The sequence below is a fragment of the Stegastes partitus genome, unplaced genomic scaffold (assembly GCF_000690725.1).
Source record: "Stegastes partitus isolate 25-593 unplaced genomic scaffold, Stegastes_partitus-1.0.2 Scaffold1346, whole genome shotgun sequence".
Lineage (NCBI taxonomy): Eukaryota > Metazoa > Chordata > Actinopteri > Pomacentridae > Stegastes > Stegastes partitus.
In genome coordinates this window covers 135,841-149,376 of record NW_007579077.1, presented here as the reverse complement: position 1 = coordinate 149,376, position 13,536 = coordinate 135,841, and the positions used below count along the sequence as shown (strand labels likewise).

Below are 13,536 nucleotides of genomic sequence, written 5' to 3'. Positions count from 1 at the left end.
TCACCTGAACAAATGAAGCCTTGGCACTGTTGTACTGCACCACCTGCTCTGTTTCCACATAGTTGGCTGCATGTCCTTCTGAATCGATGCCTACAGACAAAAACAAAAAAGAACTTCTTGAGAAATCAGACATTTAAGTCCTCCAAAGCTTCAGTATACAGGCAATTAGCTTGACATCCACTTTATATCTAGTCAGTTGTGTCCATATAGTATAAGTTTGCTGGAGCAGGTTATGTAAAATTCACTTAAATATCATGACTGCACATATTTATTGACAAGTAATAAAACTACAGATATCTGACAAAATAAAGAAGAAGGGTCAACCATGGTACCAGAACAGGTTCAATGTGCCATACATATACCACCACACTACATGCTACTCGTCCTATATACTTGTTAGAAACATCAATTCAAAACTACAATGTTGAGCATGTTCAAATGATTTATGCGATCATATGTAATGATTCTGGTGTTGACTGGTGCCAGCTGATTTGATTTTTTCCTTTATAACTATGTTTTTTTGACACTTACTAAACAATAATGAAACCGACATGCACCTGCTCGTCCTTATTTTGTTGTCTGGAAGCTGAAATGTTAAGCATGTGTACGGTGACTTCTACTACAGTCATGGTTGTTTTTACATTACGAACTTCAGAATAAATGGGATCCTGTGGGAGAACAGTCTCAAATTTCCTGGAACTGAGTAGAAATCTGGGTTTCCTTAAGGGAACTGCTCTACATCTACTGTGCTCGTACCTTTCAAATAGAACAGTCTCTGCTGCCACTGCAAATACCTGTTCCTCGACTGCCAAGCGTAATTGTGATGTCCCTCAAGGCTGCGTTTTGTTCTACTGCTATTTTCAACATACATGCTTCCTCTCAGTTATGCAAATGGCAGCCAGTTATCTGGTCCCCTTCAGACCGACAACCTCAGAAGCCTTGACAATCCGTCGAACGGCCTCAACAATGTAAAACTTTTAAAAATCCAACAATAATTAATATTAATAATAAACGGAGGCCCAGGTTAAAGAGCGGGCTGTCCACTAATTACAGTACAAAAAAAACACAAAATAAGACTGAGACTGTTTGGTATTTTTCTACATGCCACAGAGCGCAACTGACTTGAAAATGCTGATTTGTACCATCCAGTGCCCCCGTGTGGAAGCATCTGCATTCATTGTGCTTTTCCACCTATTCACTCAGGTTTTTCCTTTAATTTATAACCTGTCAGTATTATATAAAGATGATTGTCATTTGTTACTGTTTTTCTGTATAGACACAACATTGTATCGTGTTTTCAATGTGCAAAAACATTTGGTGAAGCAGGACTAAACAGCAACGAGAATGTGTCTGCTGGGGACACTTCACTTTGAAAATAATTCCAGAGGACAAAGGCGTCGTAGCATGTAATGTAGCCACAGTGGAAATCAGAGGACAGCAGAGTGGACAGTACTCACCTCGGACGTAGTAGCGGACACCAGCTCTGAAGCAGCTCCTCCTTGAGATAATACTCCACTCAAACACATGTCCATTAATGCAGCTCGACTTTATAGTGATGACTAGTCAACAGATGTGTCAAGAAACCAACAGTGCTGGCATGGAACAGTACGAACTCAGTGCTATACACATGCAAAAATAACATTATAAATATAGAAAGATACCCAAGTCCTACTGATTCATAATGAACTAGATCTTTTTTCATGTTGGATCACTATCAAAACATTGTTACTAGAGTACATTTTTAATCAATAAACAAAACACTATTAACACAATTAACAGAATAAAGTTCATGTCCACTGTTCCAGGGGACTTTAATCTAAAAATAAAAATTATATATTCCAATAAATTGGATACACATTATTTAATGCTTTACTCTGATAAAATGCTGTGTGACATGTCAGGACCATTCACTCACTCATTCTTCAGGTTAGTATTATCCATTTCATAGGGAGAGTAAATACATGATGCAGTCAGACAACTACAGAAAAGGATACAGCCATGGACAGCCAGATAGACAAACCTGTGTAGCTGTAAAATCAAAGGATGAAAAGTTGCTATACTTCTGTGTACAAGTCTTCTGAAATCAACTTTAAAGTCACCTACAGTCCTACAGTAAACGTTCATGAACATCAGTCACTGTGCAAACAATAAAGTGTCCATGTCCAGAAATTACTGCCTGGTGGTGGGCGTGACTTGTTATGTCTTCCTGTGTCCACCAGGTGGCGATAAAAACACACAATACGCATGAATTATGATCATGCATATTGTGTGGAGAACAGATCTTGTAATTTAACTTAAATCAAATTATGTTTGTCACATGAGGCTGGCTTTCTGAGTCCAATAGTTGTTACTACAACTATAATCAATATTAACCTGCAGATGTGTTCCAGCTGGGACTTTTATCAGGCATGTGAACTCAGTAGCAGATTAGACAAATCTACTCTTTCATGGCAAACATCAAGATTCAGCATGCTGCCAGGGCAAAGTCTTTCAATAAAACCTGACAACTTTCACAATGAAGCATCAACGTCTGAAGAATGATCCGACTGCATTTGACAATGATGTGGTGAACCTGCTGGGATGAAAACATCAGCGTGTACAGTGTAAAGTACGTCATTTCCTGTTGCCATAGGGGTGCAACGGATCACAAAACCCACAGTTCAGATCGCACTATAGCTTTAAAGCACAGTTCGGATCATTATTTTAATAAGAAAAAAAAAGGAAAAAAGAAATTATTCACGTTCATGTTTATACACATGTATGTATGTACACGTATCTGTTCTCATTCCAGCTCTGCATCAGGATTTAGAGAATTATTCTCTGCCAAGTCAGAGGTATATTTTCAGGGCCATTGACTGTATTTTTGTCTGATCTTTGTCTGTCTGTTATCAGGATTACGCAGTTGTGAATTTCATAAACTTTACTTAAAGTTGCTTAGAGGTGGGACATGGTTAATTTAATTTTGGCCTGGATCTGGATCACTTTTATTACAACTGTCAGATAAGGTATTGGCCCTGGTGAAAGACTATAGTCAGAATGCCTTCTTGTTACTTCAGGAAATAACAGCAGCAGAAAAAATGCACTTAACACTATGACAGGTAAACTTGTATTAATTTATGGTTGACTTGCGGCCGAACCGTGATGGGAATCCATACAAATCACAAACCATCTGTGGTCAGATAAACCACTAGTTATCAGTATGTAGCACTGTGTAGGTGTCTTTAGACACAGACTCTAATCAAATGTGAGGTTTGGGACAAACTGGGCAACGTACAACCTCCTTTCTGGTGGCGAAACATTAATATTTGCTACTGCAAACATGCAGTTCAACAAAAACTCAAAATTTTCGCAATTTACCATCAAGGCCTCCTCAGGCCTAAATAAAAACAATCAGTTGGTCTTACCTCTGGCTGCGCAATGAATTCCCTCAACAGGTGGCTATTCCAAACAAAACGCTGATCTGCCTGTAACAAGGACAGGTACCACATGTTAAGACAAATCCATAGGAGACGTGGGTGATCCACACATGGAGAAGGGACACCTGTGAGGACGATGCCTGAAAAAACAACTTGTTTCCAAGCATAAATGTCCACTTGGAATTGGTAACTGAGACACAAGATAATATACAAACAATGACACAACTACTCTGATGTTTATGCAAATGTCGCTGTAATTTATGGTTCCAACTGACTACTGCTAACCAACCAATCTACAGAAAGGTTCACTCACACCATCCTGTCACAGCATTATAGCCACTGACAAGTGACGTGAACAGCATTGATCATCTCATTACAAAATGACGTTCTACTGGGAAACCTTGGGTCTTGCGTTTTATTTTGACACACAAACGTTGCTGTAAACAAGCAGGATAATCCACACCTCAAAAACTGCCTCATCCTACAATCCTGCCTGCAAATGTCTCAGACCCAGATGCCACAGGACACGCCGAGAGGTCCCCTGTCCATGCCGAAACAGGTCAGAGCTGTTCTGGCAGTACAAGAGAGATCCACTATTACATGTTCTGGCTGATTGGTGTATACCTTACCCTCTCGACAAGGGTCATCTCCTGAAACTCAGGGCTGGTGTTTGCCAAACGCTGCAGAGTGTGGGTCAGGTCATAGTCTGTTGCAAAGTAGAGGCCATCTGTATGAAGAACATTGTTGATCATAGACAAGAAGGTCTTGTTGTCTTGCATCTGCAACAAAAGACAAACCAGCACCATGTGTGTTCATGTTTCAGTCATATTTTTAATTACACATGATTTCATGCATACTTTCCATATTTTGTATGCATTCACTTATTAACATAAATGTTAGGAGTAACAATAGTCATAATGGTAGATAATGGCAGTGATATTCATTTGTGGTGTTGTTTGAGTCACAGAATCTGAACTCTCACCTACTTAACAGATTGAGTGCTTCAGTCATACAAAAAACAATCTCTTGTTATTTCCAGAAAATAATGTCACTTCTCTCACCATCAGGTCAGGTTGACCTGGCGACATATTATCTTTTGCAGTTGTAACCAACATCTGGTTTCTGACAGGAAGCCCCTAATCTCCCACACAAATAGCAGTAGATACTTCATCATCTACTGGATCGCCAACGCCAATAATAATCATAGATGGAGGACTCTAACTGATTAAAGAGCCTGAGGGGGACGACATCGGAGACAGAAGTGAGACTTTGTCATTCTAAATATGTTTGTGCGCAGTAAGAAATTCAGTTACTTTTTTCTCCAGAGACGACTAACTCAGATCTTTTTTCACAGAACAAACGCTCTTAATGTCTCTTCTCTGAACATTTTTGGAGTCTACATTTCATCCACCACAACATTAACTGGAAAACAGTGGAGGTGTGAAACGAATCCAGTGGATGAAGCTACAAACAGTAAATCAGACTCCTGGGTGATTTTGGGGACACTTTAGGCATATTTCTGGACCTCAACATGAACCCAGAATCTCATCAGGCTCATCTCCCACTTCCCTGACCAGAAACAGGTTAATGAGACATGAGATTTCAGTGTAGGTCTGAATGACTACATGATTTGTACATCAGAAGATGTTTCTATTTTCTTCAATACAACATAAAAGTGACCGCTTTCTGAATGACAGAACGCTGTCACTTTAATAGACTGATGAAGCCAGTTATACATCCCAGGTCTGAAAAGGCCTTTAGATCTCAAACACAATATTCAAGTTCAGACTAGCTGTGTACAAGTTCTATCTAGCTTGTTTTAGAAGTTTTAGATCTCAACAAACAGCACATGACTTTGATGCCATCTAGAGGAAAATACGGGCACAAACAGCACATACGATAGCAGGAACAAAAACATCAGTCGCATGAATGAAAGCCCATACGAAAACCATTTGGAGAATTCTGAAAAAAGAGCAGCTGGCAAGGCTCTTCACAGAAACTGGATTGGTACATTAAAAGACGTACATTGTGAATTGAAGTAGATTGGTTAAAATGGTTACTGTCGCATCATATTCAGTTTTTATAGAAGCAAATCAATAATCTATGCAGGACTGACAAGACCCAGATCAGTTATATCAAGTGAATTGTTTAGTATGTGGAAATTTATCCTGCCACAGATCCATGAGACCAAAACGTTGCATACACAATTTCCAGGGCATAGTTGCTGAGGACGGTGGACATGAGCGCACTTCATCAAGAGTGTTAGGTATTTAAATAACAAATCAGGCTGCAGGCTATGAAGATATATGGTAACATACTTGATCTTCAACAACATGGAAGATCTAAAAGAACAAAATGCAACTAATTAAAGGCATTTCATGAAAAGAAGCAACATCCTACCTGGTTGTCTGTCAGGTGTAGTATTGTCTTCTTATAGGAGATGATGTCAAAGTCCACAGCCTTCCAAACAGCATGACCCAGCAAATCTCCCACCTTCTTTTTCTTAGTGATGACAACCAGGTACATGCCTAAAACAACCAGGTGGTTGGAAATGACAATGCACAGCAGAGCTCAACACACTGTTGGAATTTCCCACTTCTCAAGTAGATTAAGGTTGCCATATGTCCTGAGGCTCGCTGTAACATGATCTTCCTGCATTACAGAGTGTACTGACCCGCCACCAAACGAATAGTTCCCATGAGTCCACATATTGGCCTGATCTCAGCTGACGCAGGGATGTCCCTTTTCACTGAGGACAAGAACACAACAAGGTTAGTGAAGGTCTCTTCAGCAGACCTCCATGATAAGAGGAAAATCTGTGATGTGCCATAACAGTGTTCAATATTTCAATCACAATGTGACTTTAATTTTTTTTTTTAAAGAAAAGTTGAATTGAATTCCTTTTATTGACATTGTGCAACAACATTAAGCAACAATTCTGTCAGTGGATTCACACAATCAGACATTTTTAAAAAATACAATAAGAAATGTTCAGACATCAAATATAACAAATAGCAGGGAAAAAATGTAATATGCAAGTTTATCAATGAAAATAGTGGGAGAATTTATTCTTTTAAAGATAGCCTATTTGGTTTATTAGGAATTATAAAAACAGTAGCATAACTGATGTTACACTTCTGGACATTACACATTGCTGAACATGTACCAAAAAGCATGACTTAAACAGTGCAAAAACTACATACACTTGAATTATAAATAAATAAAACACGTACATTGAAGTGTGCATACCAGCCATTCTGTCAAACACTTTGTAGTGCGCATCACCAAAATCAAATGAAACATATAGAGGAATGTTCATATTCAATTTTTTATTACTTCACAAACAGACAATCGTCTTTGTTTAACTGAGAGCTGATGTTCGAAATTTGAATGTTCAGAGACACATGTGAACACTGCAAACACACGATTCAATAGGTTAAGAGACTAGATAAAGGACTGAGCAATACTACACAGTACTGAAACTGATAAATGCACAAATTATTAAGAAAATTAAGATTTGCAAATGTGTTTTAGCTGGCATTCCTGCAGAAGATGGTGGACTTAAATAGTTCTTATTTATTTACTTTCTACTGTATTGATCCCACAAGGGGTCACAGTGCAGGGTCAGCCACACTAGGGCGCCCCTGGTTAAGGGCCTTTGTCAGGGGCCCAGCGGTGGCAGTTTGGCCCCGTCAAATTAAAACACAACTGTCTACATATGAGCATGCTTTGCATACTATCAGAAATTTAACTGCCAAAGATCAAACAGACTAATTTCAAGCAATCTTGTAAAGTCTGTCCCAGCTAAAAATATTTATTTTTTCATCTTTGTGTTTGAGTTTGCATCATTTTGGATTTAAATTATCAAGATGTGTCTCAAACAGTGCAAAAACATTCACACAAACAAATTTCTTTCTACCTGGATCCCTTACAAGATCAAAGAAACAACAGTGCAGTTCTTTTTCTCCTTCGCCACAGTAAGACGCCTCGGAGGCTGTCTCTAGTTCAGGAGTGGCTTGATATTAACAATGTGACAGTTGTCGCTCCTCTCCTGCACTGACACCAGTTTCAGTCCTTGTGAAACTCTCTTGACAATCCTCTCAAGGCTGCAGTCATTCCTGTTGCTTGTGCATTTTTTCTTATAACACCTTTCCCTTCCAGTCAACTTTCTATGAGATTACTTCAATACAGCACTCCCACATTTTTAACAAAGAACTTCTGTGGCCTTCACTCCTCGTGCAGTGTGTCAATGATTGTGTTCTTGACAACATTCACGGCAGCGTCTTCCCTGTTTGTGGTTGCGTGAACTAAACTAAACTAAGAGATACCTGGTACTAATACTGTTTGAATAATAATGTACTCTAACTCAAAATGAAATATTCTAATATATTGAGACACTGGATGAATATGTTTGTTAAAAAACATTAATTTTATCACCAGTCCCGTCCCTGACTGTCCTCCTTACTGCAGCTGATCATGTTCACATTATTGTAGGAAATCAAAATACTGGTAACGTGCTAAATATTCATCTAATTTTGCAGGCCTACTACTGCATTAGCTATTGCAATTGGATAAAGTGCTGTTCCTTCTTCACCGGTTCAGTCGGTATCTTCCTGCCTACGACTGTACTATAATCAGACCTCTCTGTCTCCACCAGCCTCTTCCCCTCTCGCCTCATTTTGTTTCTGAATAATCAGTCACAGGTTGCTTTATCTTTGGAAAAGTCACGCAACAGCTGAATAGTTTGTTTCACATCAGGCATGGACAGATTGACAGAGCGAGACAAGAAGAAAAAGGATGAATTTGTTTTAATCATTATCATACACTCGCTGTAGTGTGACAGTGTGAAACTTTCACACGTACTCTCTCAAAAAACTGTTGCTGCCTGAAGCCCTGACAAATAATGAAAAGGTTTTTGTAGATCTCATGATCATTTAACTTAAAGAATCTGAAAAGTTTTCACAGACCCCTATTTGAAAATGGGAAGTGCTTCAAAAATAGCGTCATGGGAGCAGCTGAAAAGTAATTCGGACAAGCAAGAAACTCAACAGTGGCAACACTGTCTGTGAGTGAGCAGTGATATACACTCACCATAAAAGATTCAGTGGTTGTATGAGCTCATAATTTATATCCAAGGTCTATCCTAAAGTATAACAAAAAACAAACAGCCACCAAGGAATGGACTTCCACATGGAATTTGTGTCCTACCAATCTGGTTGCAGTAGAAACTGGTTATTTTTTACTGGTGGGCACATACAGTCTTGCACATACACAGGTCAAACTATTAATACATGTTGTGTCACAGCTATTAAATATACATAGATATGTTTCAAATAGAGCTGCAAGGTGGCTCGGTGGTTAGCACCATCACCTCACAGCTAGAAGATCCCTGGTTTGTGTCTCAGTTAGGACACCCAGGATCTTTCTGTGTGGAGTCTGCATGTTCTCCCTGTGGTTCTCTGGCTTCCTCCCACAATCCCAAAACATGTTGAGGTTAATTGGTGATTCTAAATTGTCCGTATGTGTGAATGTGAGTGTGCTTGGTTGTCTGTCTCTAAGTGTAGCCCTGTGATAGGGTGTCCCCTGCCTTCACTCTAAGTCAGCTGGGATAGACTCCAGCCCCCCCGTGACCCTAGTGAGGATTAAGCGGTGTATAGATGATAGATGGATGTTTCAAATAGACATATTTACACTAAGGGAAACTATATCTAAAGGTGTCACTTCAAAGAAGGGACTCAACCCTTTTCTTTAAGTGCACAACCAAATACCGCAGAAATAAAACTGAGTTATTTTTTATTTTTGCTCAAAATTCCAATGACTCGACAACCAAAAGTTGAACAGTAAAAAACTGAGACAATTATCCATTTGTGAAGCACATTTAGAATTTAAATTTCAAGTCCATTAGTCATTTGATTAATTCTGATGGTGTGAAATTGTGAGACTGAGCTCAGTGTTGGAGCCTCCAGGCTGGGTCAGTCTCCTCCTGTGTGACCAGTGAGCAGTCAGCCAGCTCTGTGTGTTCTTACCTGTCAGAGTCATCTCAGTCGACACCCTGTCAATGGCCAACACGTCCAGGCAGCCATCATCACAAGCCTCTATGTAAAACTTCTCTGGTGTGGTGCGTCTGGAGCAACACAGACAACAACCGTTTTCAACACCCACAACCTCTAACACAGCACTGTCAGCTGCCGGCAGGCTCACAGAAACACAACCGCTTACGTACTGAAGTCACTAAAACAAAATAATACATAAACAATGGGAGGGAATGTGAGGCACCGTTACAGTGAGACGATGAACACGAACCTACTGCTTTATAAGTACAACTGACATGTTTAAGGTTAGCTATGCCAACAAGCCAAATCCTCACAGAGCCTCACACGCCTCTTCATTCATCATCACCGTAACACAAGCCTATGTGATGTTAGAATGTTAAACCACAGCACTTACAACATAAAACTCTCATAGGGGCCCGCCATCTTTGCTCGCCAGAACCTCAGTGACGTGTCTTCTTCTTCTTCTTCTTCGTCTCGTTTGACGTTTACTGGCGGTTGGCAGACAGGAAGTCAGTGAACCGCCACCAACTGGTGAGGAATGTGGACGTCTCCTACTTACAAGTTTCAGCAACGGACTTTTTTTTTTTTTTTTTTTTTTGAAATATATATTTTTTATTTCTTCCCTCAGATATATCCAAAACAGTACAAGACAAAAATAAATAAATAAATTGCGTAATAATAGTTTCACAAAATGAACAGTAGGAGTAGCATTATGTACACCGTATGCATACACACGTATACAGTCGTCCTCAAATTTATTCATACCCTCCCATTAAAGAAAGAAAAAACAGCTGTCACTGAAATAAGTTGGAATTAACAAAATTAATAAGGAATTAAATTTTAATGAAAATCATGACATTGCTTTTGAATTGTGGTTCAACAGATATATACATTTATTTTTTTTTTTTTAAAGAAAGAAAAACTAAAAACACGCATGATAGGACCAGTAAACTAATATTTTGTTGAACAACCCTTTGAGTCAATCACTGTAATCAAGTGTTTTCTGTAACTTTCAATCAGACTTCTGCACCTGTTGACAGCTATTTGGATTTTGGCCCACTGCTCATCAGCAAAGTGCTCTAATTTGACCGGGACAGTTTTGTTTGTTTTTTTGTTTGTTTGTTTTGTTTTTTGATTATTTTTAAATTATTCTTTCATAACTCTCCACAATTCAACAGCAATATCTTATTTCACTAAATTAGAATTTAGGATTTTTTTATTTATTATTACTTTTTTCAGTTTCTAGTTATTTGAGTGACTGTTGTGAATTTTGCCTTTTCTTTAATGGAAGTGTATGAATACATTTGAGGATGACTGTACATACCTACATACCCCCATGTACATACATACACACAGGATACACAGGCAAAGGACTTAAAAAAAAAATCAGATTACAGTTTAATCAACCGTATACAGTACGGCTGTTTTGTTGAGAGTGGAGCTGGGTATTACACAAAATAAACTGAATAATGAAGGAGGATTACCTCTGCATACTTTAGGAAAAACTAAAACCATCAACCATAAGGCTGGGTCTTGTATGCAGCTGAGTGTCCCAATAAGATAATTACCCAAAACACTTTTCAAAAGTGGTAAAGAAATGGCAAAATCTGGCTACAACTAACATTTTAGACTGTTTTAGACCTATCCAAAGTCCGAGCTTCAACCCCATCAAGAACCCACAGACTGTGCTGAAGAAATGGGTCTGTGTCAGAAAGCCAATGAATTTAGTTGATTTGCACCAGTTCTGTGAAGAAAAGTGGTCAAATACAGAACCAGAAACTTGCCAACAGCTTGTAGACAACCATCAAAATGCCTCGTTGAGGTGGAAGTGGCCAAGGGATATTTAACCAAATATTAGCATTACTCTATGTATATTTTCAAGCCAGCAGATTTTGTCATATTTCCAGAAGACCTATAATGTATCTATGAAAGAACCAAAATGCATTATTGTTTTTTGTGACGAAGACTTTTAAAATAATTCCTGCCTAGATAATCAGGAGTTATAGGAATCATTGGAAACTCAAGACTGCCGTGATATACATGGTCATTACAGATGTGTGTGGACTTTTGTTCACAACTGTAAGTATTGCTTATTTTGGCTTTTAGAACTTCAAATGTATCTATAATAAAGCTACTCAAACTTTAAATATGAATCCTATTACTTTATTTAAGCAGTTTGTTAAGTAATGATTTACCACATTTACCTCATTTACCTGTATTGAAAAATGAAACCTGCCTTTGTTTCCCTTCTTTCAATCGTTCTGCCATAACTCTGCTGTATTAAGCTCTTATAATCAGCCTTTCTATACAGTGCTTCCAGAGATATGTCCATCTTGCAGACAGCACTTCTTGCTATCTCTTCAATCCCCTGTGCTCCTATGTACGCTGGGACCCATAAAAACCTCTACAATGTTCCCTGACCTAGATGCACGATTTAATACAGTCAAATTTCTATTATTAGGTCTGGTCTGGCCTGGTCTTTTCTGGCACCACTTTTCCCGCCTTTCAGTGCCATTAGTGCCACAGTAGAATCTGAGCATATAATTATCTTTCCTGATCTAACATCCTTCACCCACCCATGTGCCCACAAGGTTGGCACAAGCTTCATAGTGAAGACTGAGAAATGATTTGATATCTGTCTTCATTGTTATTTCTGTAGTTGCATAAAGCTGAGTCTTGGAAATCAGTTTGAAATGTGTCCATTTTTCCTCAGGATGGTCACTAACTAACATCACAGTGTCACATACGTCCTTCCTCTTGATTTCCTATAATATGGGAAGGTCTACATCTGCCAGCACTGCCAGGCCCATTGACAAATCTTTAGTCTGATTTTTTGTGTTCTCTCCCTCATGGAATTTACCAGACTCCCATTCCTTATTTTTCTACATCTTACCTAGAGTTTCCAGTGCCTTCTAACAACTATTATAGAGGCCAAATGTGAGAGTGTAAACAGATTTTCTTTGTTATACACTGTGTGCACATGGGTTGTTGCTGTACTGAGGTTGAGGTATGAAGGTAAGAAAGCCATTGTTGTTGTCAGGTGTTCCCAGTAAAAATCACAGCTTATGTGAATTGCTGTTGCACTGTGCTGATGAAGCGAGCTAATCAGCTGAAGCCTGAGAGAAAGTTAAATGTACCAACATGAAGCGAACAACTTTTGTGATGCGTTTTCGGTGCTTTCATATATTTATTATAAAGATTGGGCTGGGAAGGGGCAGGCAGGAGTCTGATGTAGCGAAATGTGTGGACATGGAGGATTGAAGCAAACAAGTGAACCAGAAGGTTTGTAGATGTCTGGAGATCTTAGAATGGTAGCAGAACAGGCACTCCGATGGGATTTTCAGACGTGAATGGAGGACAGTGCTGGGGACGTGGTTGAGGCATTGAATCAAGATTGACGATCTGGGATTGAGTGATTGTCTGATCCAGGGCTTTATGACACACACCGTGGAGTTTGCATGTTCTCCTCATGCAGCGTGGGTTCTCCGGCTTCCTCCTACAGTCCAAAAACGTGTTGAGGTTAATTGGTGATTCTAAATTGCCCGTAGGTGTGAATGTGAGTGTGCTTGGTTGTCTGTCTCTAAGTGTAGCCCTGTGATAGACTGGTGTCCAGGTTGACCCTGCCTTCACCCAAAGTGGGCTGCTTTGGGCTCCAGCCCCTCTGCAACCCCACAGAGGATAAAGCGGTTTATAGATGATGGATGCATTGATTTCCAGCTCACCATACACCTCTGCTCTGCTGTACTGTTTAAGCTGTGCTCTATGCATCGCTTGTCCTCCTGCTGTCAGGGAGGCTAAAATCTGCAGCAAGTAAAAATCTGGTTAATTTCATTTGATATTAAGAAAATATTCCTAATTTGCAATTGCACAGTTTTATGTACTTTCAGTTTTTGTATTCCTCTCTGGGATTTTTTTTAAAAAAGGAAAAATATTAGGTAAGACACAGACACTGACAAAGGTAGTAAAGTGAACAAAAAGCAAACTTTAATCAAAGCTGATTCCCAAAAAAAAACAAACCACAGTTTTGATGAAACCAAAGCACAGGGAGCATGCAAAAGCACATTAAA

At 39.1% G+C, this 13,536-nt stretch overlaps 1 protein-coding gene across 1 annotated transcript in view; it reads right to left on the bottom strand.

Annotated features, from left to right (window-relative positions):
* sacm1lb (SAC1 like phosphatidylinositide phosphatase b) overlaps window positions 1–9,916 on the bottom strand; it is an 18,943-nt gene extending 9,027 nt beyond the window's left edge. Inside the window, exons 1-9 of the mRNA XM_008298736.1 lie at window positions 9,864–9,916; window positions 9,443–9,540; window positions 6,091–6,165; window positions 5,817–5,944; window positions 4,046–4,195; window positions 3,405–3,464; window positions 1,995–2,028; window positions 1,458–1,559; window positions 5–90 (exon numbers count right to left, since the gene is read on the bottom strand). Of these exons, the coding sequence (XP_008296958.1) occupies window positions 5–90; window positions 1,458–1,559; window positions 1,995–2,028; window positions 3,405–3,464; window positions 4,046–4,195; window positions 5,817–5,944; window positions 6,091–6,165; window positions 9,443–9,540; window positions 9,864–9,892 (762 nt within the window). The 5' untranslated portion in view covers window positions 9,893–9,916. The remainder of the gene's footprint in view (window positions 1–4; window positions 91–1,457; window positions 1,560–1,994; window positions 2,029–3,404; window positions 3,465–4,045; window positions 4,196–5,816; window positions 5,945–6,090; window positions 6,166–9,442; window positions 9,541–9,863) is intronic.
* Window positions 9,917–13,536: the final 3,620 nt, after the last annotated feature.